The 27,300-nt window shown below is 51.7% G+C and overlaps 1 protein-coding gene across 2 annotated transcripts in view; it reads left to right on the plus strand.

Moving 5' to 3' along the window:
• GPSM1 (G protein signaling modulator 1) overlaps positions 1 to 27,300 on the plus strand; it is a 63,451-nt gene that overhangs the window by 11,665 nt on the left and 24,486 nt on the right. Inside the window, exons 1-9 of one of the 2 annotated variants that reach the window (XM_027887158.1) lie at positions 4,995 to 5,157; positions 8,219 to 8,440; positions 8,926 to 9,061; positions 9,344 to 9,486; positions 10,601 to 10,724; positions 11,511 to 11,626; positions 11,875 to 12,030; positions 13,688 to 13,796; positions 16,552 to 16,678. In XM_027887158.1, the coding sequence (XP_027742959.1) occupies positions 5,015 to 5,157; positions 8,219 to 8,440; positions 8,926 to 9,061; positions 9,344 to 9,486; positions 10,601 to 10,724; positions 11,511 to 11,626; positions 11,875 to 12,030; positions 13,688 to 13,796; positions 16,552 to 16,678 (1,276 nt within the window). In that variant the 5' untranslated portion in view covers positions 4,995 to 5,014. Of the gene's footprint in view, positions 1 to 4,994; positions 5,158 to 8,218; positions 8,441 to 8,925; positions 9,062 to 9,343; positions 9,487 to 10,600; positions 10,725 to 11,510; positions 11,627 to 11,874; positions 12,031 to 13,687; positions 13,797 to 16,551; positions 16,679 to 27,300 lie in introns of those variants that run through there. The other variant, XM_027887160.1, reaches the window with a different exon arrangement.

A 27,300-nucleotide genomic window follows, 5' to 3' on the forward strand; every position in this document is an offset into this window, starting at 1 on the left:
CGGTATCTCCTTAATCGTAATTTCCTTAGACCCTGGGAAGTATTTGCATCTTATAATTTAAGTGCTTTGAAACTGGCTATCAAATGAAACTTAACCAGGATGAGATGAAATCCACATTTGCACCTTAATCTCGTCTGAGCATTTTCAAGTGCTGGAAGTTAATTACATCCATCAGGGCCCTTTGATATTTGAGTAATTTTGGAGCACAAAGACTGAAATTTGTGCTCGTTGCCTCTTAGAGATTTCACTCCTCAGATGACACAGAAAAATTTCGTTGTGCTCTCTGTTCTTCCTGTGGGTCTAGCTGCGTTTGTGGGAAGGGTTTGGTACGTGGAATCAGGATAACTGTTCCCTGTGCGTAATTTATTGAGAGCCCAATCCTTCCACGTGTAGACCAGGTTTCCAGAGGCCAAAAGCATCTTCAGCTCCTGGAGCTGGGGGCATCTGCAGGGATTGTTGGGTGTCATGCTGAGCGGGTGGCACGAGCTGTGTGAGCGTCCTTGCCTGGGTGGAAGATGCTGCACCTCGTTCCTGATGGATCAGCTCCAATTGGCACTTGTGGGGGAGGACCTGGCAGGGGTGCTGGGAGCCAAGGGCTCCTGTGTTCCTTTCCATTCCCTCCAGCTGACTCACAGCAAGGCACAATTTGCCCCCGGTGCCTTTAGCTGCCTTTCACAAAATGAGGGAATGGCTGCCCTCGCACCTCTGCAAAATATTTTGGGGTCCTTAGGTTGAAAAGTTGCTGCACCCATCAACTCATCATCATGAGCTGCCTCACCAAATGCTCCTAAACCAGCAAATAACTCCCATCTGCCTTCCATTCCCCACATCCCCATGGATCAAAGCCACAGAGGTTGTGTAAGCAGGGGAATGCTGGATGACTTTTGCTTTCAAGCAGGCGGTGGGGAGTTAGGATTTGAATTTCTGACAATGACGCAGCTTGTTGGAGCCATTATGCACTGAAATGGGGTCTTATTCAGTGCTGCTAATAAGAGGGTAAATGCAGCTAAATACAGCTGTCTTCCTCACTGTCATTTGGTATTTATTAGCAAATATGCAGTGGAATTGAATCCCTTGTAAGTACTCTGCAGCTAATGGTAGATAGCAATTAGCTGAAATGACTACTGTGAGCACTGATGCTGCCTCAGTGAGGGGAAGAGGAAATCTGGAGCCAGCACACACAGCCAGCAGCTTCCAGAACTCCCTGGAGTTCTCCCCTCTGGATTTTCTGTTTCACGCCCCGAGCAAAAGACTGCAGTGAAAAAAAAAAATCGCTTCGTGTGGGTTATCCCTGGAGCTCCAGCTTGAGCAAACACCTCCCCAGCAGCAATAACTGTGTGTGGATATTCTTATTTTCAGCTCAGGGGTCACCGAAAGGACTCGCTGCACTGCTCCTACCAGTGGAAGTGTGGGGAGTGGAAACCTTCTCCCCTCCAGATGTGCTGGTGACCCTGAACTGCACAGATGTGAAAGTGGCCCAGGCACTTGGACGCAGTTGAGGAGCAGGGGAGGGCAGGGTGCAGCATTCACGGCTTCATCTTTGGCCTCTTCCTCTCCAAACCAAACAGGAGGTTTGTTTCCTTCCCCTCACTAATGAGGTGACTCGGAGGTGAGAGCGTCCCAGAGGTTCTGCCCTCTGACTGGAGGGGAACCAGCTCCTGTGTGCTGGTCTCAGACTTCCAAAAGGAGTTTGCATCAGGCTGATTTCATGTGTATCTTGATTTATCTGTCCCCTTCCCTGCCAGCCCGTGTTTGATAGGGTGCCTTGCAGGGAAGCTGCTTGTCAGGAGGGGATCAGTGCTGGGGACCTGGGGTGGGAGGGAAGGGGGGGCAGAGCTGGCACTGCTGGACACGCTGCACCTCAACTGGGCTGGGGAGGGAGATCATTCACTGAGCATTTTCATCAGTCCCCTCTCAGCTTGCTACTGGGCATGTTGATGATATGGAGCAGCACAGGGGAGGATGAGTATGGAGTAATGATTGGAGATCGATTGAAAGGTGTGGTGTTGTGGCAGTGATAATATTTAACAGGAGGAAGTTGAAAATCTGTGTATTTAGGGGCGAGTAATAAGATTTTCTTCTCAGAGGCTGAAGCTCCTCATTCGTGAGCAAGAGGGGAGAGAGAGCCAGGTGTGGATGTGCTGGTGGCAGAATGATGTGAGTGCCCAGGCTGGGGTGAGGAAAGTGTCACTTGATGAGCAGTGAGGACCCAGAGAGACACTGCCCTAATCACCCCTGTGAGAGTGCCCCGGGCAGAGAAGAGCAGCTCAGTCTGGCTTGCTGTGCTGGCCCGAGGCTAAATAGGATATCAGCTCACCGTGAATAAATTTGGGCTGTGCTTCTGGGCCAGCTTTCCTGGTGTAGGCAAGCCCAGGAAAACACTCGAACCCGTTGTCAGCAGGATGGGCTTTGGCCCAGGGGAAGCTGAGCTGGTTTCTGTGGGCTGTGAATTCCTTCTTTTGTGACCCCTCAGGGGGTTTGAACAGCCCTGCCCTGGCTGCGTTACCTGGTGGTTCAGAATCATCAGCTCAGGTGCAGGAGCTGTGTGAGGGCTGGAAAAGGAAATTGCTGAAGGGGAATAATTCCCAGCTTGATTAACTTGCAGCAGGTCCTTGAAGAAAGTAATTATTTAAATGCATATTGAGTTGGTTAAACCGGTGAATATGCATTTCCACTGAACACCTGGTAAATGCGATTCCTTTTTGGTCGGAGGAAAAAGCGTTTAATTGCCCCTGTCATCAGTGCTCTGTAAGGACACTTTTTTTTGAATAAAACTGAATCAGATTTATCAGCGAGCAAGATGCTAAAATTGCAAGATGCTAAAATCTGTTGCTTCACTGATTCATATCAATAGATCTACTAAGAGGGATTTTTTACTACTGTTGATGTTGTGTTGTTTTTTTTTTTTTCCCTTGCCTTACCTTCTGTCTAAAAGCTTGGGCTTTATTCCTGACTTTAGAACTACAGGAGCTGTGATAAGGAATGAGTTTTTCAGTCGCCCCCACTAATATGAATCAAATATCTATAAATATCTTTCCTTCTACCCCCCTCCCCCCAATTTTTTTTTTTTTAAGGCAGTTTCACCTTGCTGGGATAATGAGGTTCTCTTGCCCTTCTTTTTCCACCTGCCTGGAGTGGAGCAGGGCTGAGAGGTGGGAGCTTGAGGTCAGTGCACAACCCACCATCCTGCACAACAAGCTCTTGGCTAAATGCAGCCTGCCCAGTTGTTTTCCAGCCTGACAGGCTGTGATATTGTCCATGCAGTGTTATTTCCTTGGAATGTTTGGCAAGGGAGAGCAGGGTGTTGGGAGGTCTGGCTGTGGCTCCACACTTTTGAACTCACCTCTTTAGTGGTGTTCCCCCTCTGGGGACCTGTATCATCACACAAATCCTAATTAGAGTAGTCACGGTGATGATTGTTAATGGCAGTGCTAACACCTTGTGCTGTTCCCTTTGTTTCTCCCTTGGCAGTGTCCTTGGCATCCCCAGGCCCTCCTTGCCTTCTCCAACCCTTGATGAGTGAGAATCTTTGCCTTTTGCTTGTGCACCTTTTGTGAAGGCACATTTCTGCTCTTTAATCCTTCCAGCCAGCTTGCCAGCAGCCAAAAGGCAATCTGTGCTTCATCCCATCATTAGCTGCTGTCTGACAGTGATCAACGACCCGGGCAAATCTGCTCCTTCAGGGCGGGAGCTGCTCTTCCCATTCTCAGCCTTTTCTGCCTTCAAACAGTTATCCTTTCAAAAGCAAGTTAAGGAGGAGGGAGGGAGGCCCTGCCCTGTGTTGGATTGGGAAGAGATTTCCTCCTCCCTGCCACCTCATGGTGGGAGGTCACCCCTTTCTGCCTCCTGAGTGTCCCAAGCAACATCCCATTCCCAGGATGGAGAGTCCCAGCTGTTGCATTGGTGGGGACCGAGTCATCTGCCAGTGTTGTGCCACTCACTCATCCCCCTGGCAGAATTCCAGTGTTTGTGGCCAAGCATTGGGTTTATATTTGGCCTTTTTACAGGTTTGGTTTCTTGTGTGTGTGGGTTTTGTGTTTGTTTGTTTGTTTTTAAATAATGTTTTTTTTGTTGTTGTTTCTTAAAAAAATAAGTGTCCCCTTTTGAGGGACCTTCTGCAGAAGGATCAGGGACATGCTGTGAGGGCGTGAAAAGGTTGAGTGTGGTGGGAGGACCGTGTTGAGGAGCCCCAGTGTCTCAGCTGTGGATGAGCAGCTTGAGTTCTTGCAGTGCCACTTCTGAACTGCACCAGGTGGCCAAGCCCAGCTCCTCCAGCCTGTCCTGGTGATCTGCTGACTTGGGACAACTGGAATCTTCTTTCCTGCTATTGACACCTGAGCAGCAGGTGCTTGCTGAAGTGATCCAGACCTAGGTGTGTTGCCTGTGTGTCAGCAGAGGAGAATCTTCCTACCCCAGGGCTGGGAAGGCAGCAGGTTGTGCCACAGGGATGGTTTGGAGCCCATTTACATGGGCAAGGTGGGATCCACCTTCTCCTGCTTTTCCCCAGTCTGAGGAATGCTGGAGTCATTCCTGGAACTCCCAAAGCTCCCTGGGTGGCAGATGGATGAGGCCTCTTTGGGGACTGACGGATTAGCAAGTGCTGTGCCCAAAGGTGACCTTCTTTAGGAGGAGCCCTGAGCTCCTCACCTGACAAGGACAGGTTTGGAGCAGCAGGAGCCCTTCTGCTCCTGGAGCAAAGAGGCACCAGCAGGAATAGCTGATGGAACACAAAGGAAAAGTGCTTTGGGAAGAGACGAATCCAGAAAGGAGGGAACTGCCTGCCTGTGATCATCTTGAAGCCTCTTCTAGGGACCTTTTTCTTGGGCAGTGCTGAAAATACGTGAATGAACCAAGATATTGTTCCTGGAGTTTGGCTGTGAACTCACCTATCTGCTACAACAGTGGATGAAGGATGTTGGATTTCTAAGAGGAAAGAAGACATTGCTTTCTGATGAAGTGAAAATTGGAGACCAGTTGAGAACTGGAGAGCAGTTCACGTTGTATAGATGTGAAGATGCCGTCAGCATCTTCCAAAGCCTGGATCCTGCCTGCCTGCAAAATTGTTCCAAGCAGACCTCAGCCCCACTGCTTCCTTCTGCCACTGGGTTTGGAGCTCTGGGTTTATGCTCAGGAAATGCACAGCCTGCAGAAGAAGAGGTAAGAGAGGGCTTGGACCCTCTGCGGTGTGTCCTCACTGAGTGTTTTGCCTTTGCTGGCCTGCCAGGGTGGTTCAGCTTCACCCTTTTAGTCATTTTTTTTTTTTTAATGGACAGTTGATCTGTGGCCTCTGGAAGCTTTTTAAAGTGAAGCTTTAGTGTGCTTGAGTTTGTTCATTGACCTTTAGTTGATTCCTCTGCCCTGGGCATTGTTCCTGAGTGCTTTTAAGCCTGAAGTGATTGAACTGCACATGCAGAGGTGCTTCCCAGAGTAGCTCTGGCTGTGTGGGAAGGGCAGGTGGGGTTTTACAAGTGGGCTGCGTTTCTATAAATAGCTGCCATCCCTGCCTGTTGTCCCTTTGGGAGGCAGCAAAGGCTTGGCAGAGTGTGATGCAGGGAAAAAGCTCCCTGTCCCTTCCCCTTGTTCGCTCAGGTCCCAATCCCAGCAGTGATGTTAATTAGATAAGTCAGATACTCTGCAGAGCAGCCTGTTCAAGGACAAACAGATTTTAATTAAGGGCTGTGAGCACTGGAAGGTCGTGGCACTGCCTTGTGCCTGAGCAGTTACTATGGGAACACCGGGAATGTAGCAGAGTGGGGGTTCCAGGGCACAACATTCACTTTGGGATGTGGCAAACGCAGCCCGAGCGAGATGCCACCCTCGGAGTTTGTAATTGGGTTTTGTCGCTGTGGGAATGGGAACCTTCACTTCAAACTGTTTAAAATCCAACCAGAAGTTTGGTCCGAGCTGCACAGCAACGCCAGGATTTAGGGGAATTGGTCCCCAGCGCAGATTTTGGACTGTTTACCATTGGTAAACTCAGTTTTCTCAAAGAGAACCTGGATACGGGACAGAGTTTTGTTTGTGCTGAAATTCGAACTGGAATCAGTTTGAAATTTTGCTGCTGTCTCTGCCATCTTCTAACTGGAATCCAGCGTTAATTCCTGTGTTAGCAGCTCGTTGCTGCATTTCAGGTCCTCTCAAGATTCATCTCCTCTAAGCTGCCTGAAGTTAATCCTGCTGATTTGAGTACAAGGTGTTCCTTGTCTTTCTTCAGTCCCAAGCCTCGCCAATACCCGATGAAGGCAGTAAATAACTCCAGTGATCTACAAGCCATGGATGTGCCTTGGGAACGATGGAAGTTTGGTGTGATCCCCAAGCTCGTTCTTACTAATTTTTCCTGTGGTCCAGCAAGAGGATCAGTAGAGAGAAGTTAAGCATTTTTAGTATTAATATTTTTATTTCCTCTATCAAACAGAAGTTGAGGCAGGGGCTGATGCTGCACTGGCACCACAAGCAGCTTTCTTGTGTAAATAAAATAACCACTCAAATGTGGGCCTTGCAGTGAGCTTGGAATCAAATATTTGTGTGGGAGTTTGAGGTGGGAGCTCACGGGAGCAGCTTCACAATCCCTTTCTCCCTCGTTCCTCGGTGGTTTGGGGGACAAATGAAGAGTGAGACAGGAGAGGTCACAGGTGTGTTGGGAGGGAGAGGCTGAAACCATCTCTTTTGCTGATTTTTTTATTTGAACAGTCCTTGTGGGCTGCCCTGCTCTGGAGGAGGCTGTGGGGCTGCCAAGCCTTGCGAGTTTGGAACCACGTGGAGCCGACTCAGCAGGGAGATTGCCAAGCAAATGGGGTTGGATTTCAGGCAGTTTACGCTCAGAGAGGACCTGGCTTTGTTTCCTGGCAGCTGAGAAAGCACCATTCTGCCTGTTTGGAGGGAAAAAAAATGTGTTGGGATTGGTATTTCCTCCGTGCATCTCCCTGTGCCCCTTGCAGGAAGGGGAGGCAGGTGCTGGCTGTGGGTTTGGGCAGGAGATGTGGGAGCACAGACCTGGGGCAGGAGGAATTCTGCCCTGCAGATGGGGTACGTGGGGCAGGGTGTGCTTGGCCTCCACATCTCAACCTTGGTGTATGAGTTGGGGGGCTGGGCCTTGGCTCGTGGGTGGCTTTGGGGGAAGCATCTCCAGGAAAGTGCCCCAGGAGGTGCCAGCTGGGCAAGTTGTTCTCTTGGTGTGGGTACCAAGAACTCCCTCCAAGTGCTCTTTGGCTGAGAACAGAACAGAAACCACCCTGGGCTTTTATTATCCTTCATCAGACTGTGGCTGTTCAGCCCCTGGACAGGGGAGCTGTGTTTTTTTTGTCAGCAGATGTCCACCTTTGACCTGGTGGTGTTGACTTTTGAAAATACATTGAGCAGAGATGAAAAAGCCCAGAAGAGCAAAGAGAAGTGTGTGAATAGAGGAACAGGAACATGCTGTGTCCATCCTCCTCAGGAGGGGGCTGATTTTGCAGCAGGCAGGATATTTCCAATGTAAGCTTGGGGAGAGTCCCTTTGGAGAAGTTTGGATATGCTGGTCTAACAGGGACAGCTGTAATTCAGAGAGGGCTTGGTGGAGCTCTCAAAGGAGCGTGTTTCCTTTCTCTTGAAGCAGTATCACTGCTCACAGAGCGCTCCCTCTGACAGCATGGTGTGTGCCATTGCCAAAGGTGTCAGCAGTACATGGGAGGAAAGCTGGCCTGAGGGCTAATGTGTGGAAAAAGTGACAGCAGGAGAGTTAATGAAAAGCAGACACCGAGCACTGGGAGCTGCTCAGCCAAGAAATTCTGCACAGTCCAGGGTTTTCTCTGCTGTCCAATAAAAATGTGTTACAATTTGGCTCTGTTACCCCAGGGAAGGAGGTGCAGGAAGGTGGTGAGTACCTGGGTACGTGGCACCCCCTGGAAGGAAAACAGATGCCGTGTTACTCTTGTGATGATTCCCTGTCTTGGAGCCAAGAGCCTTGAGTTTCTTGTCCACATTTCTACTTGGAACCTTGGGCTGCCTTTGGCCTCTTGCAGGTATGGTCTATAAATCACAGGATCACAGGATGGTTTGGTGGAAAAGGACCTTAAAGACTCTCATTCCATCCTAGAAGGTGGAATCTGGATGCTCCCGTGTCTCATCATGCCCAGGAGAAAATGGGTGTCCAACGAAGCAAACTTTGTAACCATCACAGGGCAGTGTGGGAGCACTGCAGTTGAACTCCTCTGGGAATGATGTCCCTGGTTTTTTGCAGAATGGAGGCATCCTGCCTGGAACTGGCCCTGGAAGGAGAGCGCTTGTGCAAGGCTGGGGACTTCAAAGCTGGGGCAGCCTTCTTCGAAGCAGCAGTGCAGGTGGGGACTGAGGACCTGAAGACTCTCAGTGCCATCTACAGCCAGCTGGGCAATGCCTATTTTTACCTAAAGGAGTATTCCAAGGCCCTGGAGTATCATAAACACGACCTGACCCTGGCCAGGTGAGTGAGTGACCGCTGCCTTCATCCTCATCAGACACAACCTTGAGCGAGGGCAACTTCTGTGGGATCTGAACCTAACAACCTGAGGGGATCTGCCCAAAACACACACCCAGAAGCAGCCCTGAGGGTGATTGTCCTGTGGAGAACTTGGGGGGCAACAAGAATGGGTCAGGTCCCTTCAGAGCAGGGAGGTGGAGGAAGGGATATGGATGTGAGGAGAGGGCTTGGAGCAAGAGCAGGGCAGTGTCCAGTTCTCCTGTGCCCAGGTGAGAACACCTGAAATCATTAGAGGCAGCAAAACGGGGAACAAGGATCTGTCTTTCAGAGCTGTGGGACCTGTGTGAAGTCTCCAGCTGCGGGAGTGTGTGCTGGGAGCTCCTGGAATGTGGTGCAGGTACCACACAGCACCTGCTGCAGCTGGAATTCTGCTTCCAGCAGTTGGTGAATAAAAGTCTGTGAGCTCTTGAACCACCCTCACCTTGTAGGACCATCGGGGACCGCATTGGAGAGGCCAAGGCAAGTGGCAACCTTGGGAACACCCTGAAAATCCTCGGGCAGTTTGATGAAGCTGTGGTTTGCTGCCAGAGGCACTTGGACATTTCTCAGGAGCAGGGAGACAAGGTAATTGGTTCGTGGCATCCAACAGGAAATATCTCCTGGCTTTAGAAATGATCTGTCTGCGAGTCAGTAAATGGGATCTGGTGGAGGTGGAGGGGAAAGCTCTCCCCTTCTGGCTGCCAGCACTGCTCTTGCGGTGCTGGCAGTAACAGCTGCCAGGAGGGTGAAGGTGGGGAGAGGGAAATGTGGGCTCCTGGCTTTGACCATCCCTGCCCAGCAGTGGAGAGGGCCGTGCTGGGATGTGAAGTGTAATATCTTGCTGTTCCCTGTTCTTCCTCCTTTCAGGTAGGTGAAGCCAGAGCACTCTATAATATAGGAAATGTTTACCATGCCAAGGGAAAGCACTTATCGTGGAACATGGCTCAGGACCCAGGCTCCCTCCCTCAGGAAGTCAAGGAGACGCTGCAGAAAGCTTCAGAATATTATGAGTAAGTATCCAAGCTTGGCCAGCCCTTTCTCCTGCAGGGAACAGGGCCCCTGAGTGAGAATTTACATGTTGAAATGAATTAGAAATATTCCCCTGAGATGCCAAGTTATGATGGCAAATTATTCTCAGGGAAGGTGAGGAAAGGACTACGAGCCTTCTGCAAAATTTGAGCTAAAATTCCTCCTGGCATTGCCTTGGTAAAACTCCCTGTGGTTCGAATTATGATCGTGCACTGAAGTTCAGCAGTGTGTGCTGGGAAGCTGAACTGTTGGCTCCTGTAGCCCCTGCTGCTCTCTGCTGGCCTCCTGGAGGATGGATCCCCGTGTGCCTCTATCTCTGTCACCCAAGGGAAGAGTCACTTTGAAGTCCTGCTTGTCCCTCTCTTTATCCTGCTTGCAACGTCCTTCCTTTTCCTAAATAGTTTCAGAGATCCCTGTGATGTCCCACGCAGGAAGGTTGTTTACCAGGCTTTTTGGGTTTGTGTTTTTCTCCTTGTTCTGCTTTTATGAGGCAGGTTTTTTAAGCAGGCTTTTTAAATGAAGAGAGAAACAAGAGCTTATATCTGTCTCCTCATATCTGAGGATGTGATAGTGCCTGTAAATAGCTCACCACTCCTTTTTTCCAAGGAGTGGTGCATGTAGCACAGCCAGTGGGTAAATCTGTGAGTGCTCTGTGTGCTGTGTGTGTAAAAGGGGAGAAACAAGGGAAAGAAGTGCTGGGAAGAGCCCAGAGAGGAGCTCTGTCGTGGGACTGTGGATCCTGCCCCTTTCCCCAGGTGTGTCCCTGTCCTGCTCCAGGTGATCTCCTTCCTCCTGTGCCCCTGGCTCTGCCCTGTGCAGTGAAGAGGCCATTTCTTATTTAATGTGGGATCTCTGTTTGAGCACTGGGGTGGTTCCTGCACCAGCCCCCCAATTCCTGAGCAGAGGGAGCAGCAGGGACTTGCACCCCTGGCTTGGCACGAGCTCCCAGAGCTGCCCTGGCACAGCTCACCAGACTCTTCTGCCCCCAGCACAGGTGGTTGGGAGGGAAATGCCTTCTCCAGGTTGGCTCTCCTGTCCTTCTGTGCAGATTTACTGGCTGTGTCTCACTGGCCCTTCTGCTCTGGTGTCTTGCAGGAGGAACTTGTCCCTGGTGAAGGAGCTGGGGGACAGAGCTGCTCAGGGCCGAGCTTATGGCAACCTGGGCAACACCCAGTACTTACTTGGCAACTTCAGTGAAGCCATAGCCTTCCACAAGGAGGTAGGAGACCTTTTGCCTGCCTTGCTGGCCTCAGGGGGGCTGTGGGAGCAGCTTTTCCTGCCCACCACATCCCACCAAGCACAGGGAGATGTTTCCCCCAGCAGTTTTTTTCTCCCTCCTGTGTGAACCCTGTTGTAGTAACTCACACTGAGCAGATCTTGCTCCAATCCCCATCAGCACCTAATGAGCAGCTTGAGGGAAGGGTGCTGTTGGCTTGGAAACCAAAGGAGGTATCCAAGGGCAAATTGCAGCTGGGTCTAGCAAGGTTTTTTTTTTTCCTGCTCTTAATTTGTCTCAGTCTAGATTTTAATAAATGCAAGCCATGGATTTAATTAAGCTGCTGAAAGAGCTGTTGATCAAGAATAAATGCAGCTTGTAGAACATAATAACTTTCTGTAAAGCTTTACAGGGGGGTGAGGTGACACAGTCGCTGCCCCAATTCAGATGCAGTTTAACTTCTGTTTCACTGAGTATCAGTTTCCTTGCAGTGGAACGTGCTCAGCCCCCTGGAAATTCAGCCCTGTCGCAGCTCCTCTGGATTTTAAGTCCTGGGTGGGGGGGACAGCATGGGGATGGAACTTTTCCAAAGGCTTTTCCTGATGCCGAATTGCAAAAGAGGGAGAGATTTCCTGCTGCATCCAGCCCTGACAGGCAGGGGCAGCAGGGCCTGGCTGGGTGGGAGCTTTGCAAAGCCCGTTGCTTTGGGACGTTGATGTCCCAGAGGGGCTGGCGTGGGACAGAGAGCTGTCAGTGCCCCCTGTGCCCACTGCCCTGTGTCTGCTGCAGCGCCTGGCCATTGCCAAGGAGTTTGGGGACAAGGCAGCCGAGCGCAGAGCCTACAGCAACCTGGGCAACGCTCACATCTTCCTCGGCAGGTTCGACATCTCCGCCGAGTACTACAAGTAAGTGCCGGGGAAATCTCCTCCTGTTCCTCTTGCCCTGGGAATCTTGACCTGTTGCAGTGAATTCCTGAGCTCAGGGGGGGTTGTGACAAGGGATCTGGAGGCCAGTGGCATGTGTGGTGCTCAGCAGTGGGGGGTGATACAGCCACCTCACAGGCATCAGCACAGTGTGTGCCAAAGGGGGGACCTCCCTGCCAGTGATCACCTTGCAGTGAGCAGGTCTCTTCATTGCCACCTGTCCCCTGCAGGAAAACGCTCCAGCTCTCCAGGCAACTCAAAGACCAAGCAGTAGAAGCCCAGGCTTGCTACAGCCTCGGAAACACGTGCACGCTGCTTCAGGACTACGAAAGAGCCATTGAGTACCACCTGAAGCACCTGGTGATAGCACAGGAGCTGGGAGACAGGTAAAGCAGTGCCTCAGGGAAAGGGGTCTGTGCTGGGTGCAGAGCACTGACCCTTCCCTGGCTTACTGTTTGCTGTTGCTGGGGTTAAACAGTAATGTGTGTTCATGGAAGTCATTAGGAATCTCTCAAAACTCAAGCCTTGGTCCAGTCATCTGTCAGAAACGTGACATGATTGACACCTTTATCGTGTCATTCAAACCTGGAGGTTGTGCCCTGAATGCTGTGTCTGTGTGGGCTGAGATCTGTAACAGGAGGTACTTCAAGAAAATGCATCGTGTTCCGTGCTTTGCCACGTGGCTGCTGCTGTTACCCCAGAATGGTCTCTCTGAAGCTCCCTCAGGTTCACAAATGTTGTCTCTTCCTTAGAAACTGTGTGCTTAGGGCATAAATGTGTGCCCCATCGTCCTGTTTCTCTGGGTTAATGCTGGAAACTTCTGAGTACAAACAAATGCTGTTCCACAGAGGATGTGGAGATGATGTATTTTGTTTCTCAGCCTCGTCCCTCCTTATTTGGAGGCTTAATTAAAAAATTAATAAATTTTTTTTACGAGGGGTTGGTTCCTTTCTGCTGGATACTCTGTGATCCTGAGCCTTCTTGCAGCTGAAGTGACTTTTCAGCGTTATGCTGAGTTCTCTTGGAAGCTGGGTGTCCTCCACTAGATGGAGCAGGGACATCAGGATGGGAGAGCTGTGCCACCACCCGGGCAGTATCTGCTCAGAGAAGGTACAATCCCACCCAAGGGTGAATCATGCTGTGTGGGGGTGCAGGCCTGTGGGCTCCTGCGTTTCTGGGAACACACCCTTGTGAGCAGAAGGTATTGAACAGGGTGACAAGAAAAACGTTGAGATGCTGATCAACCCGCCCAAACCTCTGAAAAGGGAGTTGCAGTCATGCTGAACCTCCCCCCGCGCCCCCAGGTGCTTTTTTTATCCCTTCTCCCCCCACATCTGCTCGCTTGCAGAGCTGAGCAGGCTCTGGGGAGCAGGAGGCTCCTGCAAACAGCTGCTGGACCTCCAGGGACACCGGGGGGGGCCAGGCTGGGGGTCAGGGCTGCACAGGGCAGGTTCCACACCCACCTGCTTTCCTTGGCTTCTGGAAACCATGAGCAGTGCCCTGGAGACCTTGTGGACACCGGTCAATGTTCACTCAGCTTTGGGGCAGTCTGAGCTGTGCCCCCTGGGTGATGCAGTGCTGGCACTCAGCTGAGGCTGTTGCCTGCCTGCAGCGTTCCCTCCTTGCCATCTTCTCACCAGTTCAGCTCTGGGCTCGTGTTGAGCCAAATGTTGTGTTCCCTCTCGTGCATCTCTGTTGAGGAGCCCTTGCCGTGCGAGGTGGAAGCTGGACAGGAGCTCTGGCTTCCCCTCTTGGGCAGGTGCTCACCAGTGAAGCCAAACTGGCCTGAGCCTTTGCTACACTGCTTAGTTGTGTGTCACTGTGGGCACAGATCTGCTCCTGAGGCTGCTGTTCATCCCCAGCTCTTGCTGACCTCAGTGAGAGGAGTTTAAGATGTACAACACTCTTCATTTTCCTCTGTAGAAGCGTTGTGTAGATGAAAGCGTAGCGAGGAGCCTCACTGTCAGTGCTCTCAGGGAGGCCCTGAAGGGGCTGCTGGGCTTTGCCCAGAGTTTCTGTGGCTGACAGTTTGCTGTTCTGCAGGGTGGGAGAAGGAAGAGCCTGCTGGAGTCTGGGAAATGCCTACATCTCACTGGGGAGCCACGAACAAGCTTTGCACTTCGCAAGGAAACATCTTGAAATCTCCCAAGAGGTAAGAGAGGCTGGTTCAGATCAGAGGGAGCCAGTCCCCCTGCGGTGAGAGGAAGGTTATTTTACGCCACTGAGTTCTATTAATGTAGTTCTTCTCTTACTGTGACTGCTCTGGAAAGCCCTTCTCTGTGTGCTGCTTCAGTGGTGTCCTTAGGAACTGCAGAGCTTGGCAGGAAAACATTCTTTTGCTGGGAGGCTCCCAGTCTTCCTCTTAATTACAACAAATGTATTTATTAGCTGAGCTTTGCTCTTAACCAATATTTGTGGCTGAGAAAGGACCTGGGCACCAGCTGTCTGCTCTGCTGGCCAAGGTGTTGTGCACCCAGATGAAGGAGCTCTGACACCTCTTGGTGCATTTGCTGGCCAGTTAAAACACGTGGAGAACACGAGGGCAGCTCCTGAGGGCTCTGTGCTCTGCACTGCAGCAGGGAGTGTGCCTGGGGAGCTGTTTCCTCTCAGTGGACCTGGCAGGTGGGAGCTCCAGCAGTGTCCTAATGCAATCCATGCTGTCACTGGGCACACACAGCCTGCAGCCACCCTGTGCCACTGCCTGCTCACCCAGCTCGCTGCAAGAACACACCGTGGTTTTGGGTGGCTCAGAAGTGCAGAAAGCAAGAATTTCCATTGTTTGCTCCTTCCAGGGTGCTGAGGAAATTGGCCATGGCCTCTTTTAGTCTTCCCCAGATGAAGAAATTGCCCTCTTGAAGCACTAATTGAAATCCCCATATGTAAGTGAGCTGGATGTTCTCCTGCCTGTCTGCTAGGTTGGTGAAATCTCAGAGTAGGGCTGACACAGCAGCCTAATTACAGATTTAATTATACTTATCAGACACCCAGAAGAAACACTGTTCTTCTGGCCCTGTACATTTTAGGACAGATTAACTTTTCCAGCTCTGTTCTGTTGGACTGTGGCAGTGTGGGCTGAGTCCTGGAGGCAGAGCCAGCCCATCAGAGTGAAATGCAGATGAGGAGCAATGGGAGGACAAGAAGTGCTGGTCCTGGGGCCTTTGGGGGTGGAGGGGAAACCCACCAGAGTGGGTTCTCATTCCAGGGTGCTGGTTGTGACCACAGGCAGTGTCAGGAGTAGGTTCCTCATGGCAGGTGGCTGATAAAGCCCCCTCCATCATTAATTACAGAGCAGAGACTGTCCCTTTGAGGAGAACCTGCACTGGCTTTTAGCAGTGATTCTGTTAAAGCTGATGTTCTGGTTGGGGAAAGAGTGAGCTGCTTGTGCTGTTGTACCAGTAGTTTGCCCAGGAGAAACCTTGTGAAATTAAACCTTTTCACACCATTGTTTGTAACTCACTTCCCCATCGCTTTTTCCCTTTCCCCCCAACAAAAACCTAACACTGACATTTGAATCCCAATGAAATCTGCTCAGGGTAACCACACTGGAAGCTGCTGCAGGATGGTCAGGGGTTACTGACAAAATTCTCCTGAAACAGCTGGAATAAAGGACGTGTACCTAAAAACCTTGGAAGCTGCCCCAGCTCTCAGATACTGCTCTGGGATACCTTTGCCATGTCCAAGTGTGACAGGAGGCTCCTGGGAAGCTGAGGGCAGAAAACAGGGCTCAGCTGTCGTGTGTTGTGTGGCAGGTCCTGCCCAGGATCATTGTCCTGCCAGTCTGTTCCTGGGTTGTTAATAGGGCTTTGGAGATGATCTGGAATGAGTGGAAGTCATGGAAGCATTTAATAGAGCATCAAGGACTGTAAGACCTTAACCAGGACGTAGTAATTTCTCTGGAGATGATGTCAACAGCAAATCTCCTGTAATTGGCAGGGGGATTTATGGCTGATGATAAGCCCTTTGATCTGCCTCCCTTTACTGGCGCTTGGGGCTTTGTCATAAATAATGTGGGGATTTATGATTTTGTTCCAGGACGGCTCCCGCTGCCGTCTATCGCACGGGGCCACAAAAGAGCTGTTGCCAGGCATTTACCAGGGAATTGGGCCTCTCCAGGGGAACAGCCAAGGTCTTCCTCTGTCACAGAGGCTGCTCCTGCTCTGAAGATGAGAGGCTGTTTCTGAGTGACCTCTCTGTGTTCCCTGGTGATGTGCAGCACCAGCATTTCGTTGTTCAGTTGAACTCTGTGGAGGGCTCAGTGTCACATCCCTGTTTTAAGCAGCAGGAGCTGGTGGACAGAGCTCTTCCTGAACATGTACCATCAGCTTCCTTGGGCTCAGGCTAGAGAGAGGTGGAAATTTGGGAAAAATGTAGACTCCAAAAGACTTTTGGAGCCTTGTGTGTGGGTGGATCACTAGGAACAACTCAAAGTTGTATGGACCTGAGCCAGGAGAGAAGGGCTTTGGGAGCATCCGAGCCCTGGTGTGACCCTGGCTGATGGCACTGTGGTGTCTGGTGCTCAGTAACCATGGAAATACTTGAGGAAGGGGGCTGAGATTTCCAGGGCTCTCTGCCAAGCCATGTGTGGCTGCAGGACAGACCAGACAAGCACATTTAACCGTGGCTCAGTTCTGTGGGCGAGCTGAGCCCTCTCTGATCTCCACAGGACTGTGTTTTGGGGTGCAGCACAGCACACATGGATCCCATCCCGAATTACCACTGAGGAATATTTCAGAGAGCTCCTTTGGGGCTGAAAGTTGGGCTGTGTGGTTTCTCAAGGTGTCTCCAAGCTCTCCTCTGGCTGGTTCTGCATCTGCTTTGAGATGGGACTGGCAAACCCCTTGCTGGGGGGGCTGTTTGCTTGGAGCACGTGCCTTCATCCAGCTGCCCTGTTGGTGTTCCCGCTGCAGATTGGGGACCGGAGCGGGGAGCTGACGGCACAGCTGAACGTGGCCCAGCTCAGGTCAGCCCTTGGCCTGAGCCCTGGGGATGAGGACGTGGGTGCAGCTCATCACTCTTCTGGCTATGAAGCACAAGGTGAGTTTTCTGGGCTTTTTTTGGTGGCACTGGGAAGACATGGTGTGGGGAGGGGGAGGTGTTTGCAAGCGGGGAGGAAATAAGAGTGGCTTCGAAGGAAAGGAGGTTGTTGATGTGTTTGCTCTGTGCTTTCCATAACCTGCAAGGGCAGGGAAGGATCACCCCAAAAAAGGGCACAGAATGAGTTAATGGAATTAATCTGCATTGGGAATAAAATTCCCTGTGCCGTGCAGCAAATTGGCTTTTGTGTCTTTTAAAGCTCTGCAGGGCCCTTTTAACTGATTTAACTGATACCACAGGCTTTCTGAAGTGACTGGCGGGGATTTTTTGGCTGCTCTTGTTCTGATTAGCACCCAAGAACAAGCCTAGGGTAGGGGCTGAAGGCAGGTTGGGAGCATCAGTCCGCTGGGTGACATCTCACCCGTGGAGCACCTGCAGTGATGCTGAGCCTGGAGACGAGGAGTGGCAAGACGTGGTCACAGCAGACAGAACGGCTTTGCTCAGGGCACTGGACTCTGGGTCACTCTGCCTCTGTTGCTGTGTGCCCCCAGCTCCAGGGAATGTCCTGGAAGTGGCCACTGCAGGCCCTGGTGGGTGCCTGGCACGGGCAGTGCCAGCTGGCTGCTCTGTGCCGCGGGCAGACTCGTTAATTCACACAGCCCCAGCCGCGTCCCGGGAGGTGCTGGCTGATTAAATATGACCTTGTTAGCACAGACACGCTTTCCCAGGCGGAGTGTTCCCTTTCCTGGTGGTGGAACTGACGTGGAGAAGAAGGTGATGCTTGGGCTGAGGCTCTGGGAGGGAAGGGCTGGCTGTGCGTGTTTGCTCTCGGTATCGATCTCAAAGGTGGCACCGGCCACGTCAGTGCCGAAGCTTTTCCTGGGAAATCAAACATGGTGAGGGAGCCAGCGTGTCCTGCCATGCCCCACTGAGCTGTTGCCTCAAAGAGGCTGGGGGTCACAACAGCTGCCCCAGCCTCCTTTTGCACGTCAGCTCATCCTCGTAACTCCTGGAAAACGCATTAGCTGGAGCCTTCCCCTCATTCCCGACATCTCCTTAGGGGCTTCCCTTTTGGCAAGTTACGTTTGTTGTGAAAGGGGAACGGGAAATGAACCTTGATGTTGGTCAGGGGGAAGTGTGGTGGAAATGAGCTGGTGGGGTGCCAGGTCCCTTGGGGTGGGAGTGGAGAGGTGCAGGAGGAGGGCAGTGCCAAGGATGGCGTGGGCATGAGAGCCCTGGGTGCTGAGCTGTGTTTGGGTGGGGGGGTGAGCATGCTGTGTGGAGGAGCTGTGGTGGAAAGGGTCAAGCCAGGTTCATCTGGGAGAGGGGCTTTGCAGCTCTGACCGTATTGCATAACCTTTTCTTAGCTGGAAAAAAACAGGACAAGGGGGTCTCTGCTCTCATAACGCGCTCACCCTTGACTCTGGGCTTGGATGTCACCTGCTGTGGACTGGCCTGGTGTCCCAGTGTGAGGACAGTGCACTGTGGGGGTCAGGGAGGGTCTTGGGCTGAGCAGAGCCCTTCATGGGGAGAGCTGAGCCTGGTGTGTGTCCCCCGTGTGGGTGGTGACACAGCCCCACCACCCCCATCTCACAGCGGGGGACTCGGAGCGTGTGGCACTGAAGGGTTGGGATTTTTCCTGATCAGTCACTGAGCTCAACCCCGAGGGTGAGCCCCTGAACCTGTGGCTCCAGTGATCCAGATGTGCTGTGTTAACACCTGGAGCCAGCAGTGATGGCTGATCCCCTCGTCAGGCTGAGGCAGAGCCGTGCAGGTCGGGGTGAGATCTCTGGAGGATGGGAAAGGGGCTGAGCAGCTGCAGGCAGAGTTCTGGAGGTTGCAGTGACCTCGTTAATCTGTGGTGCTGTTGCTCACATTCCCGAGGCTGAGGCTGTTTGTCAACAGAAGGACAAAGTGTTCTTGGGAGGGAAAAACAGTAAATGACTGGGGCTTGCAGGGGAGAGAGAGGGAGGGAGGGATCTGGCAGAGCAGGGCTGCCCCTCGCCGGGTCCTGGGAACCTGCAGGGGTGGTAAAAACCAGCAGGTTAAAAACCAGCTGCCCCCATATTTGTGGGCTGGGGCTGTGCAGCACCAGTCCTGCCATGGAAAGATGGGGTGGGAATCACACCTGGCTTAAGCACTGGGTGCTTTTGCAGACACATCTCAGGTGGGAAAAGTGCTGTCCCTGTCACACGGAGATTTGGAGAGAGGATGGGTGTGCAGCACAGCCTGTGCAGAGGAGCCTGGCTCTCTTAGCTTTTATCTTGGCTTCAGCTTCTCTTACTCTGAAATCCTGTGGAGGATGAGAGGCCACCAATGGGTCCCTGAGCCCTTAAGAGAGGGGAGAGGCATTTAATGCCTGCCAGAAATTTTGATACTCTCCTGTGCACCTATTAAATGATTAGGAAAGCATAATTATTTATCTTATTAATAGCAGCAGTTTACAGCAAGAGGAACATCTGGTTCTGTAATAGGAAGCAGGTGAGGGAGTTGAGATTCAAGTTGACTTCTGAACCAGCCGTGCCTTTTGATGTCAACAAATCTCATGGTCAGGAGAGCTTTCCTTTTTTTTTTTTTTTTTTCCCCCTTCAGGTTCTTTTCCCTGCTTAAGGTTACAAAAGAGCTGCATATTCCTAAGGATGCTAAAACCATCTGTTATAAAACACATTCATTTCATCAAGCAGGTAGAATAAAGGCTGAGAAACCCTGAGCAGGACCATCACTGGGATGTCCTTCCCGGGTTCCATCTGCTTCTGGGTCTTGGGCATTGCCCTTCACGGGGGGCCTGGGGGTGGAAGGAGTGTCTGATGTTTTCTGCTGCTGTTTTGGCTCCTCTCGCTGAACACTTTGTGATTTTAATTAATATTCTGAGTGTATTTGGACGTCAGAGGACAAAGCTGGAGGCCAGGGGAGTGGGGCAGCGCTGCAGAAGTCTTGTGAAAGCAACGACCTTGTTGAGAAACGCAAACACAGAGAGCTTAGAGCAACAAACAGAAGGAAGCTGGAGAGTAGCTAAACCATGAAGTAAATAAACACAGGCTGGGTTTGTTTCTGCAAACAACCAAAAATGTGGCCTTGAAAAAAATGGTCTTGTCCTCTTTCACACACTTCAAGTTGAGACCTGAGTAGTGGTTGGCTTTGCCTGTGGGAGAGAAGTGAGGGGCCTCGCTGTGGCCCAGGGGGAGTTGATTTGTAGGGGTGGAGGCAACCAGGACAAGAAGCAGTGCTGGGAGATGCCCTGGGGTGCAAACCCCCAACCCTATTCCCAGGATAGCCCTGATGTCCCCCTCCTGTGCCCAGGGGATCAGGAGCACTCAGCTGAGCCTTTCCTTGTCCCATCCCGGAGGCAGCACCTGCCGGGCTGGCCCCGGGTGGGTAAATCTCTGGTTCATGTTGCAGCGTTGCCCTCTTCGCTTCCCCAGTGCCAGCTCTGCCCTTTGGGTGCTGGCACCAGCCAGGACATCCTGCCAGCTGGGAGAGGAGCGCAGGGACAGGGATCACCCACCCCCCAGGGCTGCAGGCGCTGGCAGAAGGCAGGGAGCAACCTAGGCCAGCCCTGCTGCCCCTCCAAAGTGAAAACTCACTCTGGGTTGCTCTTCTTTTGCTTTCAGCAGCACGTCAGCCTCAGCCATCATCTTCTGCTGGCAGCAGCAGTGTCAGGAGACACCAAGCAACACCTCTCCTGGCAGCTGGGTGTAGGTGGGGAGGGATGCAGGTGTTCCAGGAGGCGTTGGCATGTGGATGCTTTCAGAGCGCTGTGAGCTGGCTCCTGGCACGGTCTCTGTGCTGTTTGCAGTACACAAATACCTCTGCCCCGCCGTGCCCAGCAGCTCTGAGGGCAGGGAAGGACTTGGCCTGACTTCCCCCACCCCTCTGCTCGTCTTCTGCACGTGGTTTGGTGCTCAGGAAGGCTCCGTGCTGGGTGCTCTCCCCACCTGCATGAGGCAGATGTGCTTCAGGTTGTGTTCTGCAGCTGAGCCCAGGTGGGCATGAAATCCCATCCTCCCTCAGCAGTGATCAGCTCTGCAGGGCTTTGATTGTGGGGCTTTACATCCTAGATGGCAGTTCTGAGTCTGCCTCTTCACAGGAATCTTTGAACCCTTGGATCAATCCGACAGGGGTAGAAGAAACCTGCTTTTATGTTTTCCAGCCTGCTTGTTTTTGTTGGTTTGCTCGCTTTAAATACCTTTGAAGTGCCTAAGAGGTGTTTAGGGATGAAACAGGCAGCATTGACCATCCCTGTGCTGACGCAGGCAGGGAGGGGGTGGTGCTGTACCCCCTGCCTGGGGCTGGGATGCTGCCCAGGATGTTCCTTTCTCCGTGGTTTGCTCAACCCTCCTGCGGAAAACTGACTGTCAGCCGAGAGATGTGGCTGGCTGAGACCAGCATCTTGCTGACAGTGGGACAGCCCTGCTCCCTCAGGCTGTGATTTCACTGTCTAGGAAGCATTTGGCTTCCTCTGGGCAGACGAGTGCAGGGTCACATCCCTAACGGCTCCAGCATGGAACCTGCCCTGTCCCTACCAGTCACACTGAGTAAGTGTAGCAATTCAAATTGCTTAATATTAAATATCCTCAGCTCCATTCGATTTTATTTTTTTTTCCCCTCCAGGAGCTGATGGGTCTGCAGCTCAGCCTTTTTTTCATGTTGGAAATGAAAGCCCGAGGCCGTGCTGGTTAATTGGAGCTGCTTACGCAGGGGTTTGATGGATGAGGGTGTTGACAACCTGAAGGCAGGGATGCAAGGTGGTCTGGTTGCTTTGTGGTGCTCTGCTAGCTGCAGCAAACGTTCCCATGTGCCTGCAGGAAGGTGTCCAAAAGACACTGTGTCTGTGGTGGGAACGCTGCTTCCATGGAGTGAAAATGTAGGGCTTCTGAAGAATGCCTCTTCATTATCTTCATAATGAGTTTTTTTTTTTCTAAATCTGAGTAACCTCTGCTGTTACAGCTGTTAAATCATTCCAGCAGCGCTGATGGGGGGGGGATGAACCTCTGAGTCATTTGGATTTAAACTCAGTAATTTAGCACTCACTTCAGACTGCCCCAGTATTGGCTTTAGGAAGTTCTGAAATATCCTTTCCGAAGTGTTAAGATATATTTAATGTTCTTCCCTGCATCCATGTAAAACACAGCAGAGGAAATGCTCCAGGACCTGAAGACAAAACATTTTGCCAGTGAAAATCAAGGTGCTTGTTTGATCTTGATGCCAGGGGAGAGCAGCGAGTGCTGGAAGGGAGGATGAGGAAGAGGCCAGTTCTTGAAGCCTGTGGCAGAGAAGGTTCAACGTGGCTTTTGGCAAAGCCATCCGTTAAATCAAGGGATCTCTTGTTGTGGGGAGAGAGAACTTTTTGGAAATTTTTGGTTCTGGGAAGCCTGAAGTTCCCTTTGGCTGCTGTTCCAGACTCCAGCAGCCATCCCAGCTCTGGTGTGTGCTGTCTGCTTCCCAAAGGCACTTTCCACAGGCAGTTTCCTTTGGTAGCTGGTGTATAGGAAATGCCAGTGGTTATGATGCTCTTTTGTCCAGCAGGACAGTCTTGCCATCAGGAACAAGATGCTTCTGCTTGATGTATATTTTTTTATGCAGCACAGAGGAAGAGAAGGAGAAGAAGAAAGTTCTTTCTCAGCCTATCTGGCTGCTCGAGATGTTGCCCCTGTTAATTACTGTCACCTCCTTGCTCAAACTCAGTTCCTTTTTGATCTCTGCTTGTTCAACACAAGCTGATAACGGAAGATGGGGAGCTCAGGAGACTCTGCTGAATCCTGGCAGAGAAAATCCTGCCCTTAGAAGAGAGCCTGGTGCTCCTGCCAAGTCTATCACACTGCTCCTGAGTTAGCCCTGGGGTTACATGCCTGCTCCCAGCCTGCTCCACCCACTTCAGCTTATCTCCCAAAAGATCCTCCTGTCCCCACAACTGTTAATTCATTAAGCAGACGATTGCCTGGGGGGGTTTATGGTTAGAGGAGGCTGTGCCTGGCATGGCTCGAGCTTCCCACAAGCTCCCAGGCTTGGATTTGACTGTGAGGTGTTGCATGCTCTGTGTTTTCTGCAAATACACCCCAAAATGCTTCATTCTCTGACCCAAATTGCCAATGCCTTGTTTGTAACAAGCCTTACCCCTGGCTTAGTGGTTAGAGAAAGGCCAATGCCCACTGCACGTTTGGAACGCTGAAATCAAAGACGTGCCCAACATCGCAGGACTTGGTGTTGTAAGACTACAAAAAACATCACCTTGTACTCAAAAGATCGCAGCTTTCCTACACTGGGTTTGCTTCCCCGGGGGGAAATAAATAGGAAATAAGAAAAACATAAGTATCTCCCTCGTGCCATCTTTATCTCCAAGGACCACTCTTGCTCCAAGCCTTCTCTCTTCCATGTGGATGTGAAGGCTCCAGAGTGTCTCCTTATTCCCTGTCCCCACCTGGGAAGCCTCTGTGGTAGCTGCTCGCCCTGAGCGCAGTCAGCAAAAGCCCCAGGGCTCCTGGGTGCCGTGTAGATGTGCAGTATTGCTGTTATTTCAGTTATTTTCAGCCAGTTGCTCAGCTGTCAGACTGGATTCTGGACATGCAGAACCTGGGGGACACGTACACAGAGCATCTTCTGCCAAGTCAGCCAGATGAGCGTCTTGATTCAAAAGGAGCTTCTCTTTGTTACCACACACTCTGTGTAGCTTTTTTAAAGGGAGCAGTTTTACCATGAGGGAAAAAACCCTGCAAGGTTCTTGCTCTGGGGCAGGTTTTTGTAGAGCTCAGGGTCTGTCTGGGGGGTTGGGGTTTGCTCTGCTCGTGCTCCGTGTGCCAGTGGGTTCAGCTCCTCAGAGCAAACGAGCTGGAGCCTGATCTCCCCAGCAACAGATGGATCATTCCTGTCCTTGTGGCTCCCAGCTCTGCCATGGAGAGCTGATGGAGGAGCTTGCATGGGCCCAGAGCATTCCTGAGGAAGTCTGATGTGCCATCATATTGAAAACAACCTCCCCACAGCTTCGCCTGGCCCTCAGCTATGGCCTGACTTCATTTTCATGTGGACTCTCCTTTCTGTTGTAAGCTCTGACTCTTGGCTTTTGTCTGGACTGTGTAGCCACCAGACCCCTCTGATAACTGATAGGGTTATTTACGCTGTGCCCTCTGGCTGTATCCTCACAAGAGGGCCCAGAGCTGTTGGGATTCCCTGCTCCTTTCCTGCCTGCAGGACGGGGTAAGCAGATGGTCCTTCTCAGGACGGGCACACAACAGCTCGGCGCCAGCATTTTATGGCACAGTCATCGTAAATAACTGATATTATTTGCTTTCTCTATTTAGAGAAAAGTATTGTTCTATCCCAGTAACAACTGGGAAAACAAATGCCACCATTTATCAGGCGAGTGCTGACAATAATAGAGGTCAAGTGGATTTATAGTGCCAGAACCCATTATGTGTTTGAAGACTAATTAAAGCCTTAGATGAGATGCTTGTCCTACTGGAGGCTGATTTTTTTTTTTTTCCTTATTTCTTTGCTTGCTGCTGTGCTTGATTTCCTCTCCCCCTTTCCTCTTTAAGAGCTTTGCTGTAATAATGGAGAAGGAGCTTGACAGAACTCCCCTGATTAGATGTCAGCAGTGTATGATTTGAGATGCTCCACGAGCACTGGGATCGCTGGACCGTATCTCCACTGTCACTCCTGAGCTTGGGAGGGTTTCCAGACCAGTGTTCCACCCCAAACCAGACCTGGCTGGTCTGATTTAATTATATTGAACAATATTTTGAATTGTCTGCCAGAATCAAGGTTTGGGTCTGTAACAAACCAGGGGGGAGGCACCATCCAGGGCGGGAAGAACTCACCCCACAGACAAATCAGTATCTTGGTTAATACAGGTACAGAGAGAAATGACCTTTTCATGAAAATACAGCAGGAGCTTCTGCCAGATTTGCGGTCTTTGGGGTGCAAGGCCTGTGCTCTGTGGGGTAACCACCGAGCCGTGCGTGCGGCTCACTCGGGAGCACGGGAGGCAGGGAGGGGGCTGATTTGGCTGTGCAACCTTTTCCCTGTTGGTCTTCCGTGGGGTCCTCTGTCAGGTTTAATTGTGCTTCCTCTGGTGCAGCCACCCAGAGGGGTACAGCCTGTTCCTGGCCCGCAAATAGAACTGTCGCTCGATCCGCGGCGGGGGGGCCTTCCCTTCCCCTCCATCCGGGAGGGAGTAGGCAGCTCTCGGAGCTGCTGGGGATGGGGGAGAGCCTTGGAGTTATCAAAGCACATGTCAACTTGATGAGAGCTCCTGGCAGGGCTCCCTGAGTCGCTGCTACACATGTTCTGCTCGATCTTGTCAAGTGAAATCTCGGCAGCGCCCGTTGGATATGGGGACTGTCCGTGGAGGAGCAAAACTCTGCCTGCACTGTCTGCCCAGCTCTGTCCACCCGCACATTCCCACAGGATGATCCCATCACCAACCTCTGATAAAACTTCCTTGCGTTTCCTGTGGCTGCATCTAACTTTGTAGCGAGGTATTGCTGGAGAATTTTCGCTGGGTGAGCATCCAGGAGTTGGCCTCTGATCCTTGTGGGCCTCCTCCAACTCAGGGTATTGACATTATGATTTCTCCTCTAACTGCACCTTGAAAAATGAGGATTTGCCTGTCCTGATCCAGGAGTAGAGCTCTTCCCTCTGGAGACCAGAGTGCTCCTGCCTTCCCAGGCGGCGTGAGGGTGGTGGCAGATCCCAAGGCTGGGAGAAGAATGGGAGGAAGGTGCTGTGCCTGCTGTGGGCACCGTGTCAGTGTTCTGCTTTAGCCTCTCCATCAGCCATGCAGGGTCCTTGCAGCTCTACACTGAGGGGCTCAGAAAGCCCAAGGAGAGCAGGGAGGGTTCAGTCCCAAACCCCTGACTGTAGGTAGAGGTTCCTGTATCCAGGTCATCAGAGGTAGCACGAGGATGTGCAGAGGGGCCACCCCTATCTCTGCAGGGGGATCTAGGTGGGTATCTGGCCTGGATACATTGGATTAGTGTCCCAAAGATAGGAGAACAGATATTAATTATGAGATGGGAGGATGTGAAGGAAGCCAGGATGTCTCAGGCACCCGAGCATCACCCTCTGCTCTGTTGCAGTGAACTTCCCCCTCCCTGGAGTCTGTTGCTCCCTTCCAAGGAGGGAGGTGGCTCCTTCATCAGGTTTTCAAACACAAGAACGTGAAAACCGTTAAACTCACCTCAGGAACCGAATTGCAAAAGCAAGAAAGTTAAAATAAATTAAAAAAAAAAAAAAATCCCCTTGGTTCCTGATCGTGCTGAGATCAGGGGTGGGGGAGGAAGAGATTTTGAAAAAAAAAAAACATTTAAAAAAGAAACAGCACCCCTGAGCAGTGAAAAGAACAACATCCAAGGAGCTGCAGGGAAACAGGGCATGAATGCAGCCAGTCAGGAGTGTTGCTCAGCTGATGTTCACAAGAAGGTTTCAGCTTGCCCCGTTAGAGACCTCAGCAAACCTTCGAGACAGAGACAGCATTTAGAAATGCCCCTGAGGTTTTCCGTTACTCTGCAGCAGGCTTGGTAAACATGCCAATAAATGCTGGAGAGACAGGGGAAAAAAAAACCTTCCAGAGGAACAGACCCGAGTTTTCAGCTGCTCAGTCCTTCGCGTCCACGGCTGCTGCTGCCGCTGGTGATCGACACGGGGGAGAAGGAGGCAGAGTTCAACCTTCTGCTGGGTACTGAGTGGTGCTGCAGGTAGTGCTGGGAAAAACAGCTTGGAGGAGGCTGAAAGTTACTCCTGGAACCATCTGAGGGAATGTCCTGGGTGGAGACAGAAAGTTAACGGGACTCCTGTCGCGGGGCGCTTGTGAGTATGGAAACCTCTCTGCTCTCCTGTGTGGAGTACAGGGGAGAAACTGCCTGTGTTGATCCAGGTTCTGGTGGCCCTGAGGGATGGGTACCCTCTTGATTCCTCCTGCTGCTTGTTTTAATGGTCATCCTCATGGTGAGGGGGAAGGATGTTCAGCCCTGGCACTGGTTGGGTTTTCTCCTGGAAGAAACAGCCGAGTTGGTGGCTCTGGAGTCGATTGTTACTCCAAACTTCTTCCTCTCTTGGCTCAACTGTGTGTAAACCCCACAGGGTAGAAGAGAGACACCAGCATCCCCAAACAAGTGAAAAAGACAAGTTGTTCTGCTGGGGAGGGTCTCAGCTGACTCTAATAAATTAACAGTGGGGAGGGCAGGTTTCCTCAGCTCGGAGATTAATGGCTGCTGGCCAGCGGTTCAGAGCTGTTGGAAAGGCACAAAAGCACCTGAGGACGGAGGTGTGTAATTAATGACTCTTTAGATGGCTGGAAATGGTGTGTGTTTATCTAATGGGACACACTTTGCTGCTTTCTGGCTTTCCTGGAAGTGGCTGTTAAAAGCTGTGACGCACGTTCGCTCCCTGGGAGCTGGTCTGGTCTCCTGGGCATTGCTCTGAGACCCAAACCTGCCTCTGAGCAGGTGTTTGTGGGTGACTTTCATTCCAGGCCCACCTTGCTGCTCCACAGGTGAGGCTGGGGGTTGTTCTGAGAGCCACGAGCAGCGACAGCAGTGTCCAGAACGTCATGGGGTGTAACTGGGAGCCACTGGGAACGACCCATCTCTGCCTTCCCCTCCCTGAGCTCCTGCCTGAGCAACGTG

Source organism: Empidonax traillii, unplaced genomic scaffold, assembly GCF_003031625.1.
Source record: "Empidonax traillii isolate 1590-97213 ecotype Southwest subspecies unplaced genomic scaffold, ASM303162v1 scaffold204:size1584377, whole genome shotgun sequence".
Taxonomy (NCBI): Eukaryota; Metazoa; Chordata; class Aves; order Passeriformes; family Tyrannidae; genus Empidonax; species Empidonax traillii.